At 40.6% G+C, this 22,641-nt stretch overlaps 1 protein-coding gene and 1 long non-coding RNA gene across 2 annotated transcripts in view; both read right to left on the bottom strand.

Moving 5' to 3' along the window:
* Window positions 1-41: 41 nt before the first annotated feature.
* On the bottom strand, window positions 42-1,554 carry LOC311061919. Its single transcript, XR_014602433.1, has 4 exons — window positions 1,500-1,554; window positions 980-1,027; window positions 644-886; window positions 42-172 (listed from the first exon to the last, which is right to left on the bottom strand). It is a non-coding gene; the product is annotated as an uncharacterized lncRNA (long non-coding RNA).
* Window positions 1,555-11,590: 10,036 nt separating this feature from the next.
* The window catches only part of LOC311061832 (NACHT, LRR and PYD domains-containing protein 3-like), a 92,199-nt gene continuing 81,148 nt past the window's right edge, over window positions 11,591-22,641 (bottom strand). The window contains exon 16 of the mRNA XM_084080529.1: window positions 11,591-12,406. Coding sequence (XP_083936655.1) covers window positions 12,156-12,406 — 251 coding nt within the window. The 3' untranslated portion in view covers window positions 11,591-12,155. The remainder of the gene's footprint in view (window positions 12,407-22,641) is intronic.

Raw genomic sequence — 22,641 nt, 5'->3', positions numbered from 1 at the left:
ACATGCAGTCTTGTATTGCTGTTTCCTTGAATGTCTTCTTGCTGCTGCAACGCTTGTCTTTCTTTCCAGCCCAGTTGTAGTGACAGGCCAAGGCGTTAGTCAGAGCAGTTTCCAGCATCCGTCTGATCAGGTTCTCTGAATTGGTGCCTCCTACCAGAGCCAGGCCAGCAATCTAAATCAGACGAGAGGAAAAAAGGTGCCACTGCTTTAACTGTTGTATTGAGCTACGTTCTGTGGGACATACGTTAGAAACAGCATAACAGCAACTCTTATTTCATACACAGAGACCAACTTTGTCTTTACACACTTGATACACTGATATTCCAGCCCATGGTATTCAGTCAAGTTCATGCCAGTCGTTACGTTTAACCACTTTAACCCTGATGTCACAATGTTGGTCATGTCAATATAAATGTAAAAAATATATTTGAACAATTTGAAAACTTTTCCATAAATGGCAGATCTACAAGCTTACTACATGCACCGTGACATGTTTTGAACTTGTAGACTAGAATCATTTGTGGTTGAGTAGCTAAAGGGCAATAACTAACCAATTTTTTTTCCCTGAGGAAATGTGAGCAAGACCGCACTGATATTATCCACATTTCATAATGAATGCAGTTCAGTCTGTCAAATAAATGACCATCTTTTGACGGACTGATTCATTCTTCAGCAATGATTCAGCCTCATTGAAGTGGTCTTCATTGGTGATTGGCAGCTGGATGGGGAACATATGGGTTGTGGCTGACCCCTGGTCCCTGACTACCAGCCGGGGTCATGTTGCCCTCTGCCAACTCATTCTTGATGAACATCACATCTCTGGACAGGTCCTTTACCACCACAAGTACTTCAGAGAGCATTGAAGTCATCTTCTGGATGGCAATGTCTTAAGAAAAATGAAATTGAAAAGTGTTAAGTGAGAATTGAAGATAACCTGCAAATGACTCATGAGGAATTACACTAAGTCTAATAGACTTGCCTTTCAAAAGCAGCCTGGTGTCATCACCGTGCATCTGTGTGGTTCCATCTGTAAAACACAAACGTTCATGAGACTTAATCACTGTGTGTGTGTGTGTGTGTGTGTGTGTGTGTGTGTGTGTGTGTGTGTGTGTGTGTGTGTGTGTGTGTGTGTGTGTGTGTGTGTGTGTGTGTGTGTGTGTGTGTGTGTGTGTGTGTGTGTGTGTGTGTGTGTGTGTGTGTGAATATATTCTGATAGTCATTGTGATCAAGTGTTTATTCAGTAACAGGGTCTCCCCTTCCCTACAGCTCTTTAGTAAACAGAAAAGGCAGTTTCAGTATCCTATCAGGAGAGAAAACTCATACAGATGAATTGAATACACAGGACCACAATGGAAACAAGCCCTGGGGGCTTTTTGTTATCCTTGGCTTTTAGCATTATTGTATAACTGTGCCCCTGTACTTTGTTCAAACTGTTGATAAAGTATTCAATCAAATAGGGCAGATGAACAAAGAAGAGAGCAATCGTCTTGTTCACTTACCATTGCAACCATGATCAGGCACTGACTGCATGGGGTCAAACTGGGGGCACTAAAGAAGTCTAGAGATGCTGTAACATTTACACATAAAAACACGACTAATGCGATTTGATTTGTCTACAAAGATGTTACTTTACATTTTAGTAGTACATTGGGTTCATTAGTGAGTTCTGTGTCCCCGTCTCTCTAAACGTTAGTGTAGTGAAAGAGTAGGGTATTATACCAGTACTTGTACTTGCTCGCTGTGGGGCCTGGAGCTGGTGGTAATGGGCAGCACCAAATCCTGACATCCCAGCTGAAACACACAGTAGGAAATGCACAAGGCACTGAAGTTATTAGCATATGACACTATTGTAACCGCCCATGTAAGGAAATGTTTGATTTCCTTTCAGCTGATGCCTAGATGTAATGCATTGCTCTGACCCAGGGATAAAATAAAGGGATTAAAGCTAAATGCACCGTCCTGATTTACACTTTCATCAAAAACGTCATAAAGATAAAGTGATAAAACACACATGACACAACACAGATGTTTAAACATATATATACAGAATATTATGTTATGTGACTGCTGACTGCTTGATAACTCACCATTATGAACTTGCTCAGGTGGTGATTACAGGTAGTTGCCATAGGTGCCAGTAAGCAGATCTACAAAGGGCCAATGGAAAACAAGTTGTGACAAAATGTATACAGAGTGCTCCATCTAAAAGCATGGTGTTCTACTACACATAATTATTATTGTGACATAACATTCCTTGCAAGTTGTGAGGGTGGAGTTTTGTAGTGAGCTTGAGTTGATCTTGGTGTTATATCTGAAATGCAACACATTTTAATTTATATAACATGTCTTCTGTTGCATGCATGATGCCAGCTCGCTCCTCACAAGAACAAACATACATGATAATATGGGTTCAACTTACTGTTATTTGGATCAGGAGACAGCAAATTGTTTAAATAGCCGAAGCTGCTATTCAATGAATCTAAAAAGGTAAACCAGCCAGTGTGAGAATTGAAGATACTGCACATTGTGTTTAAACAGTTATCCAGTTGATGTTTTAGCATTGATAGCAACATACCATTCATTTCCTGGTCTGGGGACCGCACAGCTCGAGGCTTGCTGGATTTTGGTGTCTCTCCTACAACATCATTTAGTTGGCATAATGTCATTCACAATGGTCAGTTTTTTGTTGGTACAAGTCAGACAGGTGTAATTAGTTTTTAACTGTGTCACAGTGATCACAGGGCTTTATATTGTCCAGAGTTCCAAGACTGCCTATATAAAATAAATGCATTGCATTGTGTCAATACCTGGGAAAGCCACTTCAGGTGGTTTCTTTTAACATCGCCACTCGATTGGTCATCAGAGTCTGAGTGCTCATACTGGGGATTTGTTCTAAAGAATACAATATACACAATGTAGTCATACTATGTTAATGAACCACGTCTACAGTCTGAATACATAGGACCACAATGGAAACAAGCCATCAGGCCTTTGTGTTATACTTTTAGCATTACTTGTATAATTGTACCGCTGTACTACCGCTGCAAATTGCTAATAAAGTATTCAATAAAATGATACCTTGAACAATACCTACACATCACCAATGCTGCTCCAACACCCTAGTGCAGGGGTCTTCAACGTTTTCAGGCCAAGGACCCCTTGGCTGAGAGCGAGATAAAGTAGGGACCCCCATTATATATTGTATAACATTTTTTTTTTCCATAGATTTCATAGGCAGCTTCATAGACTTGTTTCACAGCACTATCATGTTCACAGCACTATCATGCCTCGCAGCGCAAGGCGTTGTACGCTTGTAGATCTGCTATTTTGGGTTAAAGTTTTCCTTAGAATAGGGATGCTTGGTTGAAGTGGTTAATGTAAAAATCACACAACGATTTGGCGGACCCCCTGTAGTAGCTCTGAGGACCCCCTAGGGGTCCCGGACCCCCTGTTGAAGACCCCTGCCCTGGTGTGAGCTGATCTGTGATTGGTCTATCATGAGGCAAGCCGTTATCATGAGCCAATGTCAGCTGAGCTGTGTGGTTAGCTGAGTCCATGTGGTAGCATAAGCTGAGCTGTGATTGGTGTGATGGCATGGTGATAGAAAGAAGGAGAGAGGTACAGACTAACCCTAGACAGCAGGCCCTGTCAGGGCCACGCTGAGGGGAGAGAGAAAAGACAAAGAAAAGAGTGATCACTGTTACCTGGATCTTCTTTTCTGCCGTAGTTCTCCTTCGTCCTCAGGTTCTATGTGGGAGGTTGGACACATTGTTGAGGTGTACTTGGTCTCTGGTCGCTTAGCTTCATCAAAAGGTCTCTGGAAAGAGCACAGGGGAAATGACCATTAACATGACTGCAGTCAGTGTTGAAGCAAAACATGGTGAACAAAATAAGCAAACGTTCTGCAAAAATAGCTGATCTACAAGCTCGTAATGTGTCACATTGTGAGCTTCCTAGATGTATACATACTGTATGTGCTGCACAGATTACTCACCACAGGTAATAATAATGGTAAATGGTGCATTTATATAGCGCTTCTATCCGAAGCGCTTTACATTGATTGTGCCATTAACCCATTCACACACACATTCATACACCGATGGCGGAGGAAACCATGCAAGGCACCAACCTGCTCATCGGGAGCAATTAGGGGTTCAGAGTCTTGCTCAAGGACACTTCCACACTAACTCTAGGGGAGCGCCTCAGCCCGGGATCGAACTTGGAACCTTGCGGGGGGGGGGGGGTGACAACACAGAGATGTGTGTGGGGAGGAATTAATTGGCTTAACGACTACATTGGGGAGAAAAAGGGGTAAAAAAGAATTGGCTACTCTAAATGTATAGAAAAAAGGGGTGAAATATCTTCAAGATGGACAGCAAAGAGGATAGGGCAACCAGAGAGACTGAATAGAATATTTTAAACTTATCATGAGTAAATCTTCATTATGTTCATCACTGTCAGAGTCATTTTCAGATTTAATCTTGTCAGCCCCATCTATACTTTCAAAATGAAACTCTGGTGAAGCCTTTGAGGTTTAGGAGTTGATATTTTCACTCTGATCACTGATAATTAGTGGTCGGTTTATTGGTAAGTCTGATGTAGTTGGTAAAGCATCTAGCAGGCACTCAGAAGAGGTTGTGACAGGAGTTGTGCTCTCTAAACAGTGAAGGTTTGTAACTGCATTAGCAGCAGCAGTTAAATGATATTCAATGAGGATATCCTGCTCTGTCTCTCTCACTAATGTGTTGACTTTACGTCTTTTAGCCCAATAAGATGACATTATCTTAAGAGTGATGAGGTGCTGTAGTCACTGTACATAAACTGTACCTAATTACTTGTCTGTAATGGACTGAGTCTTCCTTCTCCAATTCTGCTCGTCTGGAAAGTGGTGATCCTGAAGATGGGAAAAGAAAAGAAAAGGTCTAAATTAATGAGCTGCAATATCACTGCAAATAATTGTTACAATAAAACACAATTCAATAAATACATCTTCTGTAGTGTTATAAAAATAGATGAAGTGTCAGGGATTGTCATGAATTTAAAGGTAGTAAAACATCCTTGAAACCTGCACAGTCTAATGCAATGGTTCCCAAAACAGTGTGAGACAATCCAGGTGTGCTTGTATCATGTATTTGACAAGGCAGCACACATTATGCAATATATAAAACTATTTATGAATTATTATTATCTATATCAGCACTCATTTCCCACTAGAGACACATTCTATATCATAAAAAAAAAAAAAAAAAAAGACTAGCTGTATTGTGAAGTCAATACCGCCCCCATCTGGCAGAGTCAGGTTATACATGTGTGCCTTGACACAAAATCTTGTTAAACCACATGGTTTAATGTAAGACAATACAACAGCCCTACAACACATACATATTCATGTTTAGTTTAATGTAAGACAATACAACAGCCCTACAACACATACATATTCATGTTTAGTTTAATGTAAGACAATACAACAGCCCTACAACACATACATATTCATGTTTAGTTTAATGTAAGACAATAGAACAGCCCTACAACACATACATATTCATGTTTAGTTTAATGTAAGACAATACAACAGCCCTACAACACATACATATTCATGTTTAGTTTAATGTAAGACAATACAACAGCCCTACAACACATACATATTCATGTTTAGTTTAATGTAAGACAATACAACAGCCCTACAACACTAACATATTCATGTTTAGTATCAGAAGGCCTATTACAATACATCAGCTGGTACTGTAATACTTGGTTTGTGGTCATTTAGAACAGTGGTTCTCAAACTTTTTCGTGCCAAGGACCCCCAGTTTGACATGCATTAGGCTACGGACCCCCATTTAATGGCATGTATGTATGAGAGTGTACAAATGGAACCAAATGGACCTGTTAGGGTCCATTTGGTTCCATTTGTACACTCTCAGAGTTACAGACACATAAGGTTCCATTTGGTTCCTATCCATCATTTAGCTGGGGACCCCCTGGAACCCCCTCAAGTACCCCTGGGGGTCCCCGGACCCCACTTTGAGAACCAATGATTTAGAAAACAGTGTCAACATCTTACACTAATGTTGGATTAACCCTTTAAGACCGGGAACTTATCTGGGTCATTTTAGATTTATTTGGCTATTGACAAATAGCAGATCTACAAGCTCATAGCGCCGCACTCTGTGCTGCGCTATGAGCTTGTAGATCTGCAATTTATTTTTTTAATCGTGAAAATGTAAGCAAATCTTTCAATATATATATTTCTAAAAGCAAAAATGTTTAACTCAAATCCTTGCTTCTGGGGGGGGGGGGGGGGGGCGGGGGGGTCCTGAAACAACACATATCAGTGGTTCTAAAACTTTTTCATGTCAAGGACCCCAAAAATTATGTGTGGCCACGGTCCCCCATCTACAAACAAATGTTCTAGGGAGCAGGGACCCCCAGAAGCAAAGTTGTTCGCTTTAAAAAAATATATATATGCAGCCCAGTGGAATAGCCCTGAAACATGACCGTCATATCATGACAGTCATGGATGAACTTCAAACTGGTGTTTGCACTTTATACATTTATCTCTCATATATCTACATAAACGTTCAGATTTCAAATATAAAGTGTTTACTTCATGGCCATGGATATTACAATTATGTACGGGTCCTCAGAAGTACCCATATCTTCCGTATTGTTCAATGAAAGGCATTTTAATTCGATCGGTGGCCATTTTCTACGTATTTTCATCAAGCTCTCAACTACGCGACCCTAACGGTTAGGAGGTGTATTGCACTCCGATAAATTATAACTCTATGTGAAAATGGCCACCGATCAGATTGAAATGATGTTTAATGAACAATACGGAACATACAGGTACTTCTGAGGACCCGTACATAAATGTAACATCTGTGGCCATGAGGTCAGCACTTTATATTTGAAATCTTAACGTTTATTATAGATCTGGGGAACAAATCTATAATAATATTAAATAATGTATTGGTTATAGGTCTGGGTAACAGATCTATAATAATATTCAATAATGTATTGGTTATAGATCTGGGGAACAGATCTATAATAATATTCAATAATGTATTGTTTCTATACTTTGTTACAAGTAAAAGTCCATGATAAAACTTAAAGTACCAAAAGTAAAAATAGCCGATCTACAAGAGTTGTGAGCTTGTAGATCTGCTATTTTATTTTAACAGCCTATCGATCTATTTATAACAGCCTATTTAACAGCCTATTTATCTATTTTTATTTGAACAGCCTAGGTGTAAAATAGGGATAAAGTGGTTAATGTATGTTTTATAATAACATAATGTAGGCTATATCTGAAAAGTAACTAGTAACTAGTTTTCAAATAATGGTAGTGGAGTAAAAGTACAATATTTGTCATTGTAAAATACAGGAAAAAAACAGGAATTTTAGGTTCCATGACGCTTTGTGACAGAGGAGCGTCATCATGGTAACCATGGTTACGTACTGACCGGCTGCTGCGGTGGCTCCTCCTCCAACAGCATCATCGCTCGTGCCGTCGTCGAAGCGTCCAACGCCGCCACGCCCACTATGGAAGTATTTCGTTACATTCTGCGTTATTCCTCTCATGAGCGTGTTTTATCCTCTATGTGTTTTAACATGTTCCTTTAGTTTACACACAGTCACCAACATGGAGGATGAGACAGGAGACGTAGACAAGTAGAGCAGAACATTACATTCATTCATTCATTCATTCATTCACTGTGGTCAGCCATAACAACAACAAACTTCACCCGGAACCGGAAGTCACTATAACGTCCCTTAACCCCCGCTCTTAAAGGGACAAGCCCTCTTTAGTGAATGTCTCTGGATGACTTTCGATGTGGGTCACCATTGTACTTAAGTAAATGTACTTAGTTACTTTACACCACTGCTTGTTAGTTGACACACTCACACTCACACACACACACACACACACACACACACACACACACACACACACACACACACACACACACACAAACACACACGTATAAATTACAACTAATGAACATATCAAGCATAAGCCCAAAACAATGCAATATTTTTTTTTTTCATCACATAATTCAGTTCAGATAAAGAGTAATAAATCAGATAATAATCAGATAAAGTAATATTCAAAGTGAGTGTAAAAGCGAGCAGAGAGAAAAGAGATCAATGCTAAATGACACGGGGTGGATGGGACATACCACTAGGTTAACATAGGACATTATGGGACATTTGGACTGCTCCACTCCTTGTAGTCTCTGTCCAAAGGTGACTTTTAGATGTTTTTGTCATTACGCACAAACTGAAGATTTACACATAATAATATATATATATGTTTTAAATCACAACCCATTGTCCTCAACATATGGTGCCTAACTTAAAATGTGAGACCCCCCTCCCCTCCCATAAAGTGCTCTCTCACCCAGAGTCTTCCAGTGATCACCAGCCTCTTTGCCAAATATAGCAGATCTACAAGCTCTCAACGCCTCGCAGCGTTTGTGTATAATTGTTGTGCTATTGCTCGTTTAGATGTTTGAATGTTCATGAAAAACAATGGACTGGACCTGCATGGGGAAAGCTTCAGAGTAAAGAGCTGGGTGGGATTTGAACCCTCGACCCTCTGGATCATGTAGACAGAGCTTCAACACACTGTGCTGCCTGCTGCCTTGCTTCATCACAGTCTTCATTCTGCTTTGATTAAGACCGGGAACGCACCTGTGTGTCATTTATTTTAAGACTTCTTTGGCTATTCAAAAATAGCAGATCTACAAGCACATCGCACGGCATGTGCTTGTAGATCTGCTATTTTTGTAAAATCACGAACATTTGTGCAAATATTACGTTTTTTTTTTTAAGCAGACATTTTGTAACTCAAATCTTTGCTTCTAAATATTTTATGTTCGCTTTAAAAAATATATATATTCCAAGATTTGCACAAATAATTAAAACAAAATTGCATATCTACAAGCTCATAGTGTGGCACTCGGTGCACCACGGACACATTGATGAGCCCTGCTGCATGGCCATGGACAGAAACATGAAGACACTGGACGTATGATTCTCATTGTAAAAGCATATCAATATGATACAGTATGTAATGATAGGATATAATATGATACAATGTGTAATGATAGGATATAATATGATACAGTATGTAATGATAGGATATAATATGATACAGTATGTAATGATAGGATATAATATGATACAGTATGTAATGATAGGCTATAATATGATACAGTATGTAATGATAGGATATAATATCATAAATGTCTCATTCTTGGTCTAGTGCAGTGGTTTTCAACCTTTTTCGTGTGAAGGACCCCCAAATTGACACATATTAGCCCACGGACCGCCCATTTGAAAAGATATGCCAGGGACTCAACCATTTTGATTTATTGGGGGTCCCAATCTACACTGTATCATCATGATTAGTGTTCATTTAACTCTGAGAGTGTACAAATGGAACCAAATGGACCCGTTAGGGTCCATTTGGTTCCATTTGTACACTCTCAGAGTTACAGAGACATAAGGGTCAATTTGGTTCCTAACTATTAATTTGGCTGGGGACCCCCTGGAACCCCCTCAAGGACCACTGGTGGTCCCCGGACCACTGGTTGAAAACCACTGGTCTAGTGTGATGAATGCACGGAAGTGGAATGAGAGCTGGATGAACACGTTTATGAATAAACATTATATCTATGAATGATTGTGAGCAGAACAATGAAATAATAACATATCACATGTGTTCTGATTATTGTGCACAGTGTATCATGTTAATGAGGAATCTAAACAGCCCAGAGTAAGGATTTCTGAATACATTTAGAGATCTGTTATTTATGAGTGTTTCTGTAGGTCTATCCATCAGAGATCAGTTTACAGTTGGTAGTAAGCTTTGTATCTATAGTGACCTGTATTGATTGATTGAATATTTGATCAGGCAGAAATGTAAAACAGCACAAGTACAGTTAATAACACTTTGTCTAAAAGGTCCGTCCAAAAAAGTCCTTGCGGTCTTGTTTCCATTGAGGTGGTGACATGACAACACTATGAATATTAATACACAGGAACAACCACAGACTGTCAAGGATACATTTATTAAACTATTCATACTTCTACACATGATCATACAATAACATGTGAAGAATGAGAATAATATCACATTCATATTCAATGAAAACACAATCATGGAATGAGTGAGGAAACAATGATGTCATAATGAATCAATGAATAAACAATGATTGATTTGAGTTGATAAACACATTTAGTAGATGTTTGAATCCAGAGTGATTGACAAAGTCCAAGATGAGAGTCAAACTATGAGTGAAATGTGCTGTCAAAATGAACACTGCTCACATCACTCGGGTGGCTCAGTGGTAAAGTCCCTGCCCACCACCACGGAGGTTGTGGGTTACAATCCACCGTGGTGCATCCGGCTTTGTCCAACGTCTATGTGAACACAACTGACCCGTGTTCAGGGGAGGGAAGCCGGGCGGGAGGAGGAGGATATATGTCACTGTATGTACTCCTATGGGCTGGGGGGGCACTGGTCAGCGGGGAGTGTTGGGCGGGAGGAGTGGGACGAAGGCCCTACGTCCTGCCGGTGGGGGCTCCTCACTGGCAGGTGAGCCAATAGGAGACAACACAGAGATGTGTGGGGGGAGGAGTTCATTGGCATAACCACTAAACTGGGGAGAAACTTTGAAGCATGATTGGCTACTAAGTTAAAAAACATGTAATAAAAATAATGAACACTGAACACTGCTCACAATGTGTCGCTTTGTGACGTAGATCTAGATATTAGAGGGGGGGGGAGGGTGGACCAATTACAGAACCCTGGGGGACTCCAGTCAATAAAGTATAAGGGGTTAACTGGTTAAGTATAAAGGTTTATATACAATAAACTATATTGATACTGTGAGAATTACATGATCAAATATACAGTTTTCCTCAGTCTATTCTTGTGTAAAAATATCAAAAATCTAATATACATAAAATATGAGTTTGTATCATAAGAGACACAATATGACACTGATATTTACATCATCATCATCATCATCATCATCATCATCAGTGTTGATGGACAGTATTTATGATACATATTTATAAATGTATGGAGTGGAGGTTTGTTCACTTCTATCTAATCTAATCTAAGATCTAAAGCTCCCTGCATGTGGTGATGACTCATTTTATACCATAGAGTTTGACATTAATATTATGGATTTGACCAGGGACCCCCATTTGAACACATTTGTGCCATGGACCCCAATTTGAACATATTTGTGTCAGGGACCCCCATTTGAACATATTTGTGCCGCGGACCCCCGTTTGAACATATTTGTGTCAGGGACCCCGATTGGAACATATTTGTGTCAGGGACCCCCATTTGAACATAACTGTGCCACAGACCCCCATTTGAACACATTTGTGCCACGGACCCCCATACAAGATTTCGGTTATAATTTTCTAAAATATATTATATAAAAAATATCATACTTTTTTTAAAAGTAGCAGATCTACAAGCTCACAACCCGTCGCGATGCGACACGTTGTGAGCTTGTAGATCTGCTACTTTCAAATAGCCTATATATACAGAGGTTAACGTGTTTAAACTGATTTAGAGACGACTGGTTCTCAAAGTGGGGTCCAGGGGCCTCCGGGGGTCCTTGAGGGGATACCAGGGGGTCCTAAGCTAAATCATTAAATATACAGCATCAAAATCAGTGTAACCACGTCAACCATCAAATACTTCGCTGTTGGAAAATAGCCGATCTAAAAGTTCACAATGTGTCATAATGTGACGTGTTGTGAGCATGTAGATCTGCTATTTCAGGATTTTATAATTTGTAACATTTTTAACGACACACATCTTATCTTAAGGGGGTCAGGGGTCAAAGGTCAAATACATTGGGGGTCGTTGACATGACAACGTTAGAGAAACACTGAATCTACAGGAGCTTTAATGTGTGACTGTCACTGTGCTGCTTATTACATCATCATGTTGATGTCACCGTGATGTCATGATGAGTCACTCATGCCCAAATATGGAGTCCATGACGTCAGATTCAGCTAGTCTCAAAGTATCCTGGCAACAGTGGTAACCATGACAACCTGCACTCACTCAAACATGTTGAGTAACCATGGTGACCTGATGTCATCCTCACATAGAGACTCTATCTCTGCTCACACAGACACACTGAGGAGGAGGAGAGGTGTAACCAGAACCCAGCATAGAGAGGTTCAGAGAATGTGTTCTGGAAGGTGTAAAGGTGTGTCAGTGAGTCAGAGGACCCTTTATAGAAGGACAGAGTCCCAGCAGGCCAGTCCAGATACACTGCTACTCTGTTGGGGCCAGAGGGACTGACAGGGAGGACAGTGTCCTTACTATTGTGTGTGACAGTGTAACTGTTACCATGACTACCATCTGTACAGTACAGCCTCCATGACTTGTCATTGAGTCCAAGCTTACAGTCATCACCACGTCCTTTCCTGCTGATCCCTCTGTAAGTCACTGCTATAGAAACCCATTCACTCCACTCTACCTCCCAGTAACAGCGTCCAGTCAGACCCTCTGTACACAGAACCTGAACCACTCTATCAAACCTGTCAGGATGTTCAGGATATGATTGATGTCCCCGTGTCACCTTTCTGTTGTTCTCAGACAGAGAGAGGCGTCTGTATGCTGTGTTTGTGTCCAGTGTGAGAGGATGGAAATCTGATGAGAAAAACAACACAGTAAACATTAAATACATCATTCACTGACTGACTGACTGACTGACTGACTGACTGACTGACTGACTGACTGACTGACTGACTGACTGACTGACTGACTGACTGACTGACTGACTGACTGACTGACTGACTGACTGACTGACTGACTGACTCACACACACACACACACACACACACACACACACACACACACACACACACACACACACACACACACACACACACACACACACACACACACACACACATTACATTACATTACATTACATTACATTACAGTCATTTAGCAGACGCTTTTATCCAAAGCGACTTACAATAAGTGCAATCAACAAAGGTAGGGAACGAAAGCTACTAATCACCAGAGGTTATAAGTGCATTTTCTGCAATAACAAGCAACCAAGAGCATACCTAGCGCTAAGGTAAAAGTGCAATATATCAGCTACCTATTTCCTTAAACAGATGAGACAAAGTAGTCAAATGAGCAGGAGCTAAAAACAAATAATTGTATTGACTAAACAAGATCCAATAAACAATTCAACAATAAAACAAGCATTCGTACAACTAGTTAACAACAAGTAGGCCAGGCAAAGAGGAAGGGTAGTGTTTCCTGAAGAGGTGGGTTTTCAGCCTGCGGCGAAAGATGGGCAGTGACTCTGCTGTCCTGACATCAGTGGGAAGTTCATTCCACCACTGTGGGGCCAGAACAGAAAAAAGTCGTGACCGTGTCGATCGACCAGAAGGACCGTTGAGTGGCGGGGGAGTCAGTCGCCCCTTGGTGGCCGACCGGAGTGGTCGGGAAGGGTTGTGGGCATTGACCAATACCCGGAGGTAAGAGGGAGCTGTTCCTTTCGCTGCCCTATAGGCTAGCACCAGGGTTTTAAACTGAATGCGAGCCGCTACGGGGAGCCAGTGCAGGGAACGGAGAAGGATAGTTGTGTGAGAGAACTTGGGGCGGTTGAACACCAGACGAGCCGCAGCTTTCTGAACAAGCTCCAGGGGTCTGATGGCAGATGCCGGAGCGCCAGCCAGGAGGGAGTTGCAGTAGTCCAGGCGGGAGATGACAAGAGCCTGGATGAGCACCTGGGCTGCCTTCTCCGTGAGGAAGGGCCGAATTCTCCTGATGTTGTAGAGGAGGAATCTGCAGGACCGTGTCACTGATGCGATGTTAGCCGAGAACGACAGTTGATCGTCCAGGGTCACACCCAGATTCTTCGCAGTCCGAGTTGACGTCACCACAGCGTTCTCAATGGTGATGGCCATGTCTCGGTGAGGACAGCCCTTCCCCGGGATGAACATCAGCTCAGTCTTGTCCAGGTTGAGCTTCAGGTGGTTCGTCGACATCCACTCCGAGATGTCAGCCAGACAAGCAGCAATGCTTGCCTCCACGTGTGTGTCAGAGGGGGGGAATGAGAGGATCAGCTGGGTGTCATCGGCATAGCAGTGGTAGGAAAAGCCATGGGAGCGGATGACAGCACCAAGAGATGTAGTGTAGAGAGAGAAGAGAAGAGGACCCAGAACCGAGCCTTGGGGAACCCCAGTAGTGAGCCTGTGTGGTTCTGACACAGACCCTCCCAGCTTCACCTGGTAGGAGCGACCCGTCAGGTAGGATGCAAACAGGGAGAGTGCAGAGCCTGAGACACCCATCCCCTCGAGGGTGGAGAGGAGGATCTGATGGTTCACTGTGTCGAACGCTGCAGACAGGTCCAGGAGTATCAGGACAGAGGAGAGAGAGTTCGCTCTAGCGGCATGGAGTGACTCCGCCACTGCCAGGAGGGCAGTCTCTGTCGAGTGACCCACTTTGAACCCAGACTGGTTGGAGTCCAGGAGGTTGTTCTGGTGGAGATACGAGGACAGTTGTTTGAACACAGCACGTTCGAGAGTTTTAGATAGGAAGGATAGAAGGGAAACCGGCCTGTAGTTCTTGACTTCAGAGGGGTCAAGTGTCGGTTTCTTGAGGAGGGGGGTGACTCTGGCAGTCTTGAAAGTAGAGGGAAAGTAACCAGATGTCAGAGAGGTGTTAATAAGGTGGGTTAAGAAGGGAAGAAGTTCAGGTGCAGTGGACTGCAGCAGAGGGGATGGGACAGGGTCCAGAGAGCATGAGGTGGGGCGGCTAGAGGTAACAAGGAGAAGGACCTCGTTAGGAGAAAGGGGAGAAAAGTGGGATAGAGAGGTGGAGGGGGGGGAGAGAGGAGTAGATGAAGCTAGAGAGGGGAGGGTGGAAGAGGGACGGGTGTGGGTAGTGCGCAGGGCACCAGCCGGGGGAGGAGGGAATGAGGATCGGATATCGTTCACCTTCTTGTCAAAGAAGTTGGCGAAATCGTCAGGGACGAGGGACGAGGAGGGAGGAGGGGGAGGTGGTTGCAGGAGAGAGGAGAAAGTTTCAAAGAGTTTTTTAGGGTTAGAAGCAGAAGCCTGAATTTTAGTGCAGAAGAAAGCAGCTTTAGCAGCTGATAGAGAGGAGGAAAAGGTAGAAAGGAGGAAAAGGTAGAAAGGAGGAAAAGGTAGACACACACACACACACACACACACACACACACACACACACACACACAGCGTTGCTGTCAGGTGGAAACCTTGTATGTCCAAAACTACCACTAAACATTTTAAAATAGTGTAAAAAGTTTTGTGTTTTATGTTTTCATGTTTTACTTAAGTAAAAGTATCAATACTTAAATGTAGAAATACTCTGTTACAAGTAAAAGTCTAGAATCAAAAGTATTGGTATTAAAATGTAATTAAAGTACCAAAGGTAGAAAGTAGCTACTTATTATGCAGAATGTCCCATTTCACATGTTTTCAAATATAAATTGTATAAAAATCATTTGAAAATAGCAGATCTACAAGCTCACAATGCATCACATCACGACGCATTGTGAGCTGCTATTTTCAAAAGGCCAAAATGTTTTGTAATAATAATCAAAATCCTCCAAGTAACTAATAACTAAAGTTTTCAAATAATTGTAGTGGAGTAAAAATACAATATTTGCCTCTGAAATGTAGTGGAGTAGAAGTAAAAGTACTGAAAATAGGAAATACTCCAGTAAAGTAAAAACACCTCAACATGTTACATAAGTACAGTACTTGAGTAAATGTACTTAGTTACTTTACTCCTCTTAAAATACACACGTCTGTTATATCAAAGGATCCTAAACTTTTAAGTCTGTGACCCTCAAAAATCATCATATTTGAACTGGGGAAGTAAAAACTACTTTGGGGAGTCCCCTGGGGGTCCAGACCGCCAGTTTGTAAACCACTTTGTTACATAGAAAACATTCAGCATCTATAAGTTATCAACACCTCACACCATGGTGAGAAGCGTTGCTAACTTGTAGATCGGCTATTTTAGTTATTTTTCAAATATGGAGGAATTACAAGCTGATTTACAAGCTCACAACGTGTCACAATGCGAGCCGTCGTGAGCTTGTAGATCTCTTATTTATTATGCATATTCCATTTTTTAAAGTTGTTATGTACTACAGTTTTTTCATCTACAAGCCGATCTACAAGCTGACAACATGTCACATTGCAACATGTGAGCGCGTAGATCTGCTGTTTTTGAAATAGCCAATCTACAAGCTCACAGCCTGTCATGATGCAAAGCATTGTGAGCTTGTAGATCGGCTATTTATTTTATTTTACCACAACCCAATCTGCAAGCTCACAACCTGTCACAATGTGACTCGTTGTAAGTTGATAGATCGGCTAGTTGTGTATTAGAAAAATAGCCGATCTACAAGCTCACAACGCTTGTAGATCAGCAATTTAATTAATTAATTAATCTAAATGAATACACAATATGTCACAATGTGATGTGTTGTGAGCTTGTAGATTAGCTATTTTGGGAATATAAATCATCTTCAAGCTCACATCGTGTTATGATGTGACACGTTGTGTGCTTGTGGTATTTTTCAAATAATGCCGAAATACAAATTCAGAACCCGTCACAATCATGATGTGATGCATGGTGAGATTGTAGATCGGCTATTTTTATTTATTTCAATTATTGATAATCTACAATGCAATCTGCAAGCTCACAACCTGTCAAAATGTGACGAGTTGTGAGCTTGTAGATCCACTGTTTAAAAACGTAAAAGTCCATATAAATGTTCATCACACGTTAAACAACATATTGTGAGTTTATGTTTGAAATACAGCTGATCTACAAGCTCACAACCTGTCACAATGTAACTCATGAGTTTGTAGATCTGTTACTTTTGAGTTTTAAACAAAACCAAACTACGAGCTCACAACGTGTCGCAATGTGATCCTTGTGAGCTTGTAGATCGTCTACCTTAAAACAAAAAATACAGCTGATCTACAAGCTCACAACCCATCACACTGATGTGCTTTGTGAGCTTGTAGATCGGCTGTTTTTTGTTATGTTTCATATATTGAGGCCTGAGGAAGATCCAGCAGGCTTTAAACATCACATTCATGATGGTAATAAACCATTTAACTTATGGATCATAATTATTCCAGTGCAGAGTTCTGCTCTGCATCTGGCTTTTTAAATGACTTTGGATGAGCTTGATCTTCTACTTGTTGATGTTTGAAATAACTCACTACCTGTCACAATGCAACATGTTGTGAGCTTGTAGATCGGCTGTTTTTGAAATATAGCCAATCTACCAACTCATAGCGCATCATAATGTGAGGCGTGGCAAGCTTGTAGATCTGCTATTTTTGCCTATTCTTGTAATATAGCCGATGTAAAGGCTCACAACCCAACATGATGTGAGCTTGTAGATCGACTCAGAACCTGTCACAATGCAACAAGTTTTGAGCTTGTAGATCAGCTATTTTTATTTATTTGTATTAGTCTATCTAAAAGCTCACCACACGTCATGATCAGAGTTTCCGTTAGCCGGTATTTACCGGCCATTGACCGATAAAATATTTAATTGGCCGTTAATTATAAAGATCACAGACCACCGTGACCGATTAAGAAAATGCTGTTATTAGTCTGTCTGTCTGTCTGTCTGCTATGGATAAAGTGGTGAAAGTTGGTGACACACATACATTACAGGCGAGTTATGAACCTTCCTTGTACCATCATTCATGATGACATAATTAACATTAACAAAACAAAACAAAAGCTGTAGGTTTTGCATATTAAGGTTGAATAAGATGTAGGGCCCAAAACATATATTAATGTGTTTATACTGTGTGACGTAGTGGCGCTAACGCCCACTTTATTCAGTTAATTTTTGGAAAGCGACTCCTCTGCATGATAGAGTAGATATTATTTAGTTAACTATAAAAACAGAAACAGATTGCATCTGTGATAAAGTGGAAAGAAGCTCAGCGCTAACGTAACGAGGTGTAACTATCAGGTGGGTGAATGTATCTGCAAACACACATGTGATGTTAATTATAATATGGACGATTAATGTATTCTTTGGCCGGTAAAATATTATCCTGTCGGTCAAGGTGGCCGGCCCAAACATTGCCTTGTGAAAACCCTGGTCATGATGCAACGTATTGTGAGTTTATAGATTGGCTCTTTTTATGTTTAAAATACAGCTGATCTACAAGCTCACAACCTGTCTCAATGTGACTCGTTGTGAGTTTTTAGATCTGCAAATTTTCTTTCAAATATAGCTGAACTACAAGCTCACAACCTGTCTCAATGTGACACGTGAGCTTGTAGATCGGCTTTATTTTAAATATTGCAGATCTACAAGCACACAATGTGTCACAATGTGAGGTGTTGTGAGGAGTTGTGAGGCATTGGGTTTCATTCACTAAGCTCAGGTCCTCACATATTTTGTACTTATGTGCATATACGTGACTTCCCACGTTCAGTATTCATTCAGCTTTTTTTTACCGTGAATTTGGGCGGACACTCAAACTCACGTCTGCTCAGGAACAGACTTATATGTCTCAAACCTTTCATATATGTTATTAGAATGCCTTATTCTTTATGAAAAATCAATGACAATAGTGCCAAACCGCAAATAATGTTTGCGGTTTGCGGTTTGCGGTTTGAAATAAGAGTACATTAAAAAAATATATGTTCAAAGATCTATTGCTTGGATGCATATTATAGACATGATGCAAATTCAACCGAGTATTTCTTTTCAGTTGACACATTTAGAGCTGAATTATTAGGTCTCTCTGCGTGTTTTCCGTTCCTGCAAATGTGGCCACAGTTTCACATATTGGACTTTCATGCCAACATGTCACGCTATTACTTTATAATATTGACCACATCACATCATGTTATGTCTTATCATCTGATGAGGATACAGTATGGATGAAATCTAGCTGTGTCCATAATATCCATTCACCATTCTGACGTAGGACAGGATATGTTGTTAATCCTAAGGACAGGTTTATCCTCAGTAATCAATAAAGTGTGATCTGGGCCATAATCTGATCTCAGTTTCCTCAGTCAAATGCAAGCATTATTTAATAGAAAAGGCTTCTATAATATCCTTTCCACGTTTTATTGGCCTATCCTTTGGTGGTGGGGTTAAACATTATAACTTCTTATTGTCATTATGAGAGCATTACTTTATTAACGTTCAGCTGATCCATCGTGTGATCGAGGGACTCACTTCCAGACAGAACAGATGTACAAGTTGTCAATGTGGTGCGACTTGTGATTTTGCATATAGGTTTTTTTTCTTCACGTGGGTTATTTCTGGTTGCCTTTTATGGTGTTAAATGGGGCGTGGAACAATACAAAGGATCTACACGGGAGCACACTAGTGACTTTAGAACACAAATGAGATACACCTGTGATACACACAAATCATGGCTCTGCACCCTCCAGGATATACACGTTATTTATGACCAGTTTAGTGAATGAGACCCATTGTTTCTGTCAACCCACATGACCTTAGTTTTCAGATTTTTTTAAAAATTCAAAATAAATAAAAAGATTCATGTTGCTATATACATATACATATAAACAACATGTAAAATGACACAGATCCTTTCCCGGTTTTAAAGGTATAACAATGTATAGGCTTTCCAGGTCTTAATGGGTTAAGGACCGGGCCAAGAGCAGAGAAACCTCCTGAATTCCCTGGAAGCTCTACTGAAGAGTTTTCAGGACAGTATCTGGGGAGGGGCCAACCCACTATAAAACAGTGTATAAAATGTTAATATGTGATATTGACACAGACAGACAGATACTCACATTTTCTAGGATTAAGCCAATCTTCTCCTCCATGTTTCACTCTGTAGGAAATAGAACAACAATGCATCAATGTCTAACTGTCTAACACAACGTCTCCACTACCTGACACTACAGTGTTTCTCCTATCATTATCTTGGCCCTGCAGCCCATCCAGACATACTCACTGCTGCCCAGTTTGGATCTCATCACCTCCTCAGACTCCACCTTAACCCCTAGCACTCCACTCTCCTTTATCCCTTCTTAATGCAAGTTTACTATGCAGATATATCTTGTTCTTAATGCAAGTTTACTATGCAGATATATCTTGTTCTTAATGCAAGTTTACTATGCAGATATATCTTGTTCTTAATGCAAGTTTACTATGCAGATATATCTTGTTCTTAATGCAAGTTTACTATGCAGATATATCTTGTTCTTAATGCAAGTTTACTATGCAGATATATCTTGTTCTTAATGCAAGTTTACTATGCAGATATATCTTGTTCTTAATGCAAGTTTACTATGCAGATATATCTTATTCTTAATGCAAGTTTACTATGTAGATATATCTTGTTCTTAATGCAAGTTTACTATGCAGATATATCTTGTTCTTAATGCAAGTTTACTATGCAGATATATCTTGTTCTTAATGCAAGTTTACTATGCAGATATATCTTGTTCTTAATGCAAGTTTACTATGCAGATATATCTTGTTCTTAATGCAAGTTTACTATGCAGATATATCTTCTTCTTAACTCTCTCAGTGCCAATGAAATAAAAAAATATGTTCATACTGTGTCAGCAATTTTTTGTTAGTTAAAAAAGTTTTTAAAAAGTGCTTAGGAAGCGAGATGCAGCCTTTTTCAGTTATAAGTTAAACAAGGAGTGGATGGAGCTGCAAATCTTCAGATAATGATATCTTGGGTTCTGAACATTCCCCCCACCCCAAAAAAGAAAACTCATGTTTTTTCGTTCTGGCACTGAGGGCATTCAGAAAAAAACTTGGGGTATCTCGTTGTTTGGCACTGAGAGAGTTAATGCAAGTTTACTATGCAGATATATCTTGTTCTTAATGCAAGTTTACTATGCAGATATATCTTGTTCTTAATGCAAGTTTACTATGCAGATATATCTTGTTCTTAATGCAAGTTTACTATGCAGATATATCTTGTTCTTAATGCAAGTTTACTATGCAGATATATCTTGTTCTTAATGCAAGTTTACTATGCAGATATATCTTGTTCTTAATGCAAGTTTACTATGCAGATATATCTTGTTCTTAATGTAAGTTCACTATGCAGATATATCTTGGATATGTCTTGTTATTTCTCAACCATACAGAATGTTATTTAGACAACATGTTGTTTAGATATCTGAAAATCTCCTGATAGATGCTGTGTTGACTCTGGACTTGATAAAACACAGTGGACCAACACTAGACACGACACCCAACATCATCACTGACAGTGAAAACTTCACACTGGAGTCAACACAGCATCTACCAGGAGATTTTAGAGGACTTTGCGCTTCTGTATGTTGACAAGCTTTGTGGAGATGCTGATTTAATTTTCCAGCAGGACTTCCACCTGCCAACAGAGTGTACTGACCATGGTATAACTGACCAGACAACTGACCTTACCTCATAGGCGGCGGGTGAGTCCGACATTTGGGAAGGCTAGTACGGGACACATGCACGCGCGCGCAGCGCGCGTGCATGTGCCCCCCCCCCCCCCGCGCGCGCGATTTTTTTCGGGTTTCCCGTGGATAAAGTTACTTTTTTGGTTACTTTATTAAGTTTATTTCGGTTATAGGGTGACAAGCAGTGCTGCGCAGCCTGCGCTGATGTGAACGCAGTAATGCACGTTATTTTCTGCTGAAGGGAGGGGGCGGAGAGGGTGCTCCTTTGATCGGCGGGTAGGCGTGATTGTCACCAGGGGGCTGCAGCGACAGCACGCACAATATATAATGCTGCGCACATTTATTATATATAATTTGCTCAATTTCAAAAATTTTCCAGGATAACATTTGGGAAGGCTTAGCCTACCCTAGCCTTCATTACCCGCCGCCTATGCCTTACCTGAACCCCACAGAGAATAGATGTTGTATTGTCAAGAGGAAGGTGTGAGACACTAGACTCAACAATACAAATGAGCTTAAGGCTGCTATCAAAGCAAACCTGGGCTTCCATAACACCTCAACAGAACCACAGGCTGATCACCTCCATGCCACGCCCTATTGATGAAATCATTTGTTCAAAAGTAGCTCAGACCAAATGTATAACCTTATCTGTTTGTTGGTTAAAGTATTAACTAAATATGCATAAATATTTGCATCTATTTGTGACTTTGTGTCAGAGTGAATACACCGTTAAGAGACACACGAGGGAAACACTGTACATTCACTGTACTATCCAACATGGACACAGTCCAAGTCTACTCACATGCAGTTCTCCAGAACTGAATCATTCACCATGTTGAGGCTCAGGTCCAACTCTCTTAGGGAGGGATGAGAGTTTACAGCTGAGGACAGAACTTCACAGCATCTCTCTGACAAGCAGCACTGAGCCAGTCTGAATGAAGAATGAAACACCAGATGAAATACAATGAAAAAGAAAGAATAAATAAAACACGTTACAATATACATTATTCCTGGATTGAGAACCTGGACCTGGCCGTGATGGACTGTCAGGGTTTTGGACTAGTGACCCAAGAGGTGGAAAGGAAAAGAGAAAGAAAGAAAGAAAATACAACAAGAATACAATAAATTAAGAAAGAAAACAGACATATTCTTAATATTCTGAA

This window comes from Gymnoscopelus microlampas (assembly GCF_963454915.1).
Source record: "Gymnoscopelus microlampas genome assembly, chromosome: 15".
NCBI classification, from domain to species: Eukaryota; Metazoa; Chordata; class Actinopteri; order Myctophiformes; family Myctophidae; genus Gymnoscopelus; species Gymnoscopelus microlampas.
The sequence above is the reverse complement of the archived record's forward strand: the minus strand, read 5'-3'. Positions and strand labels throughout refer to the sequence as shown.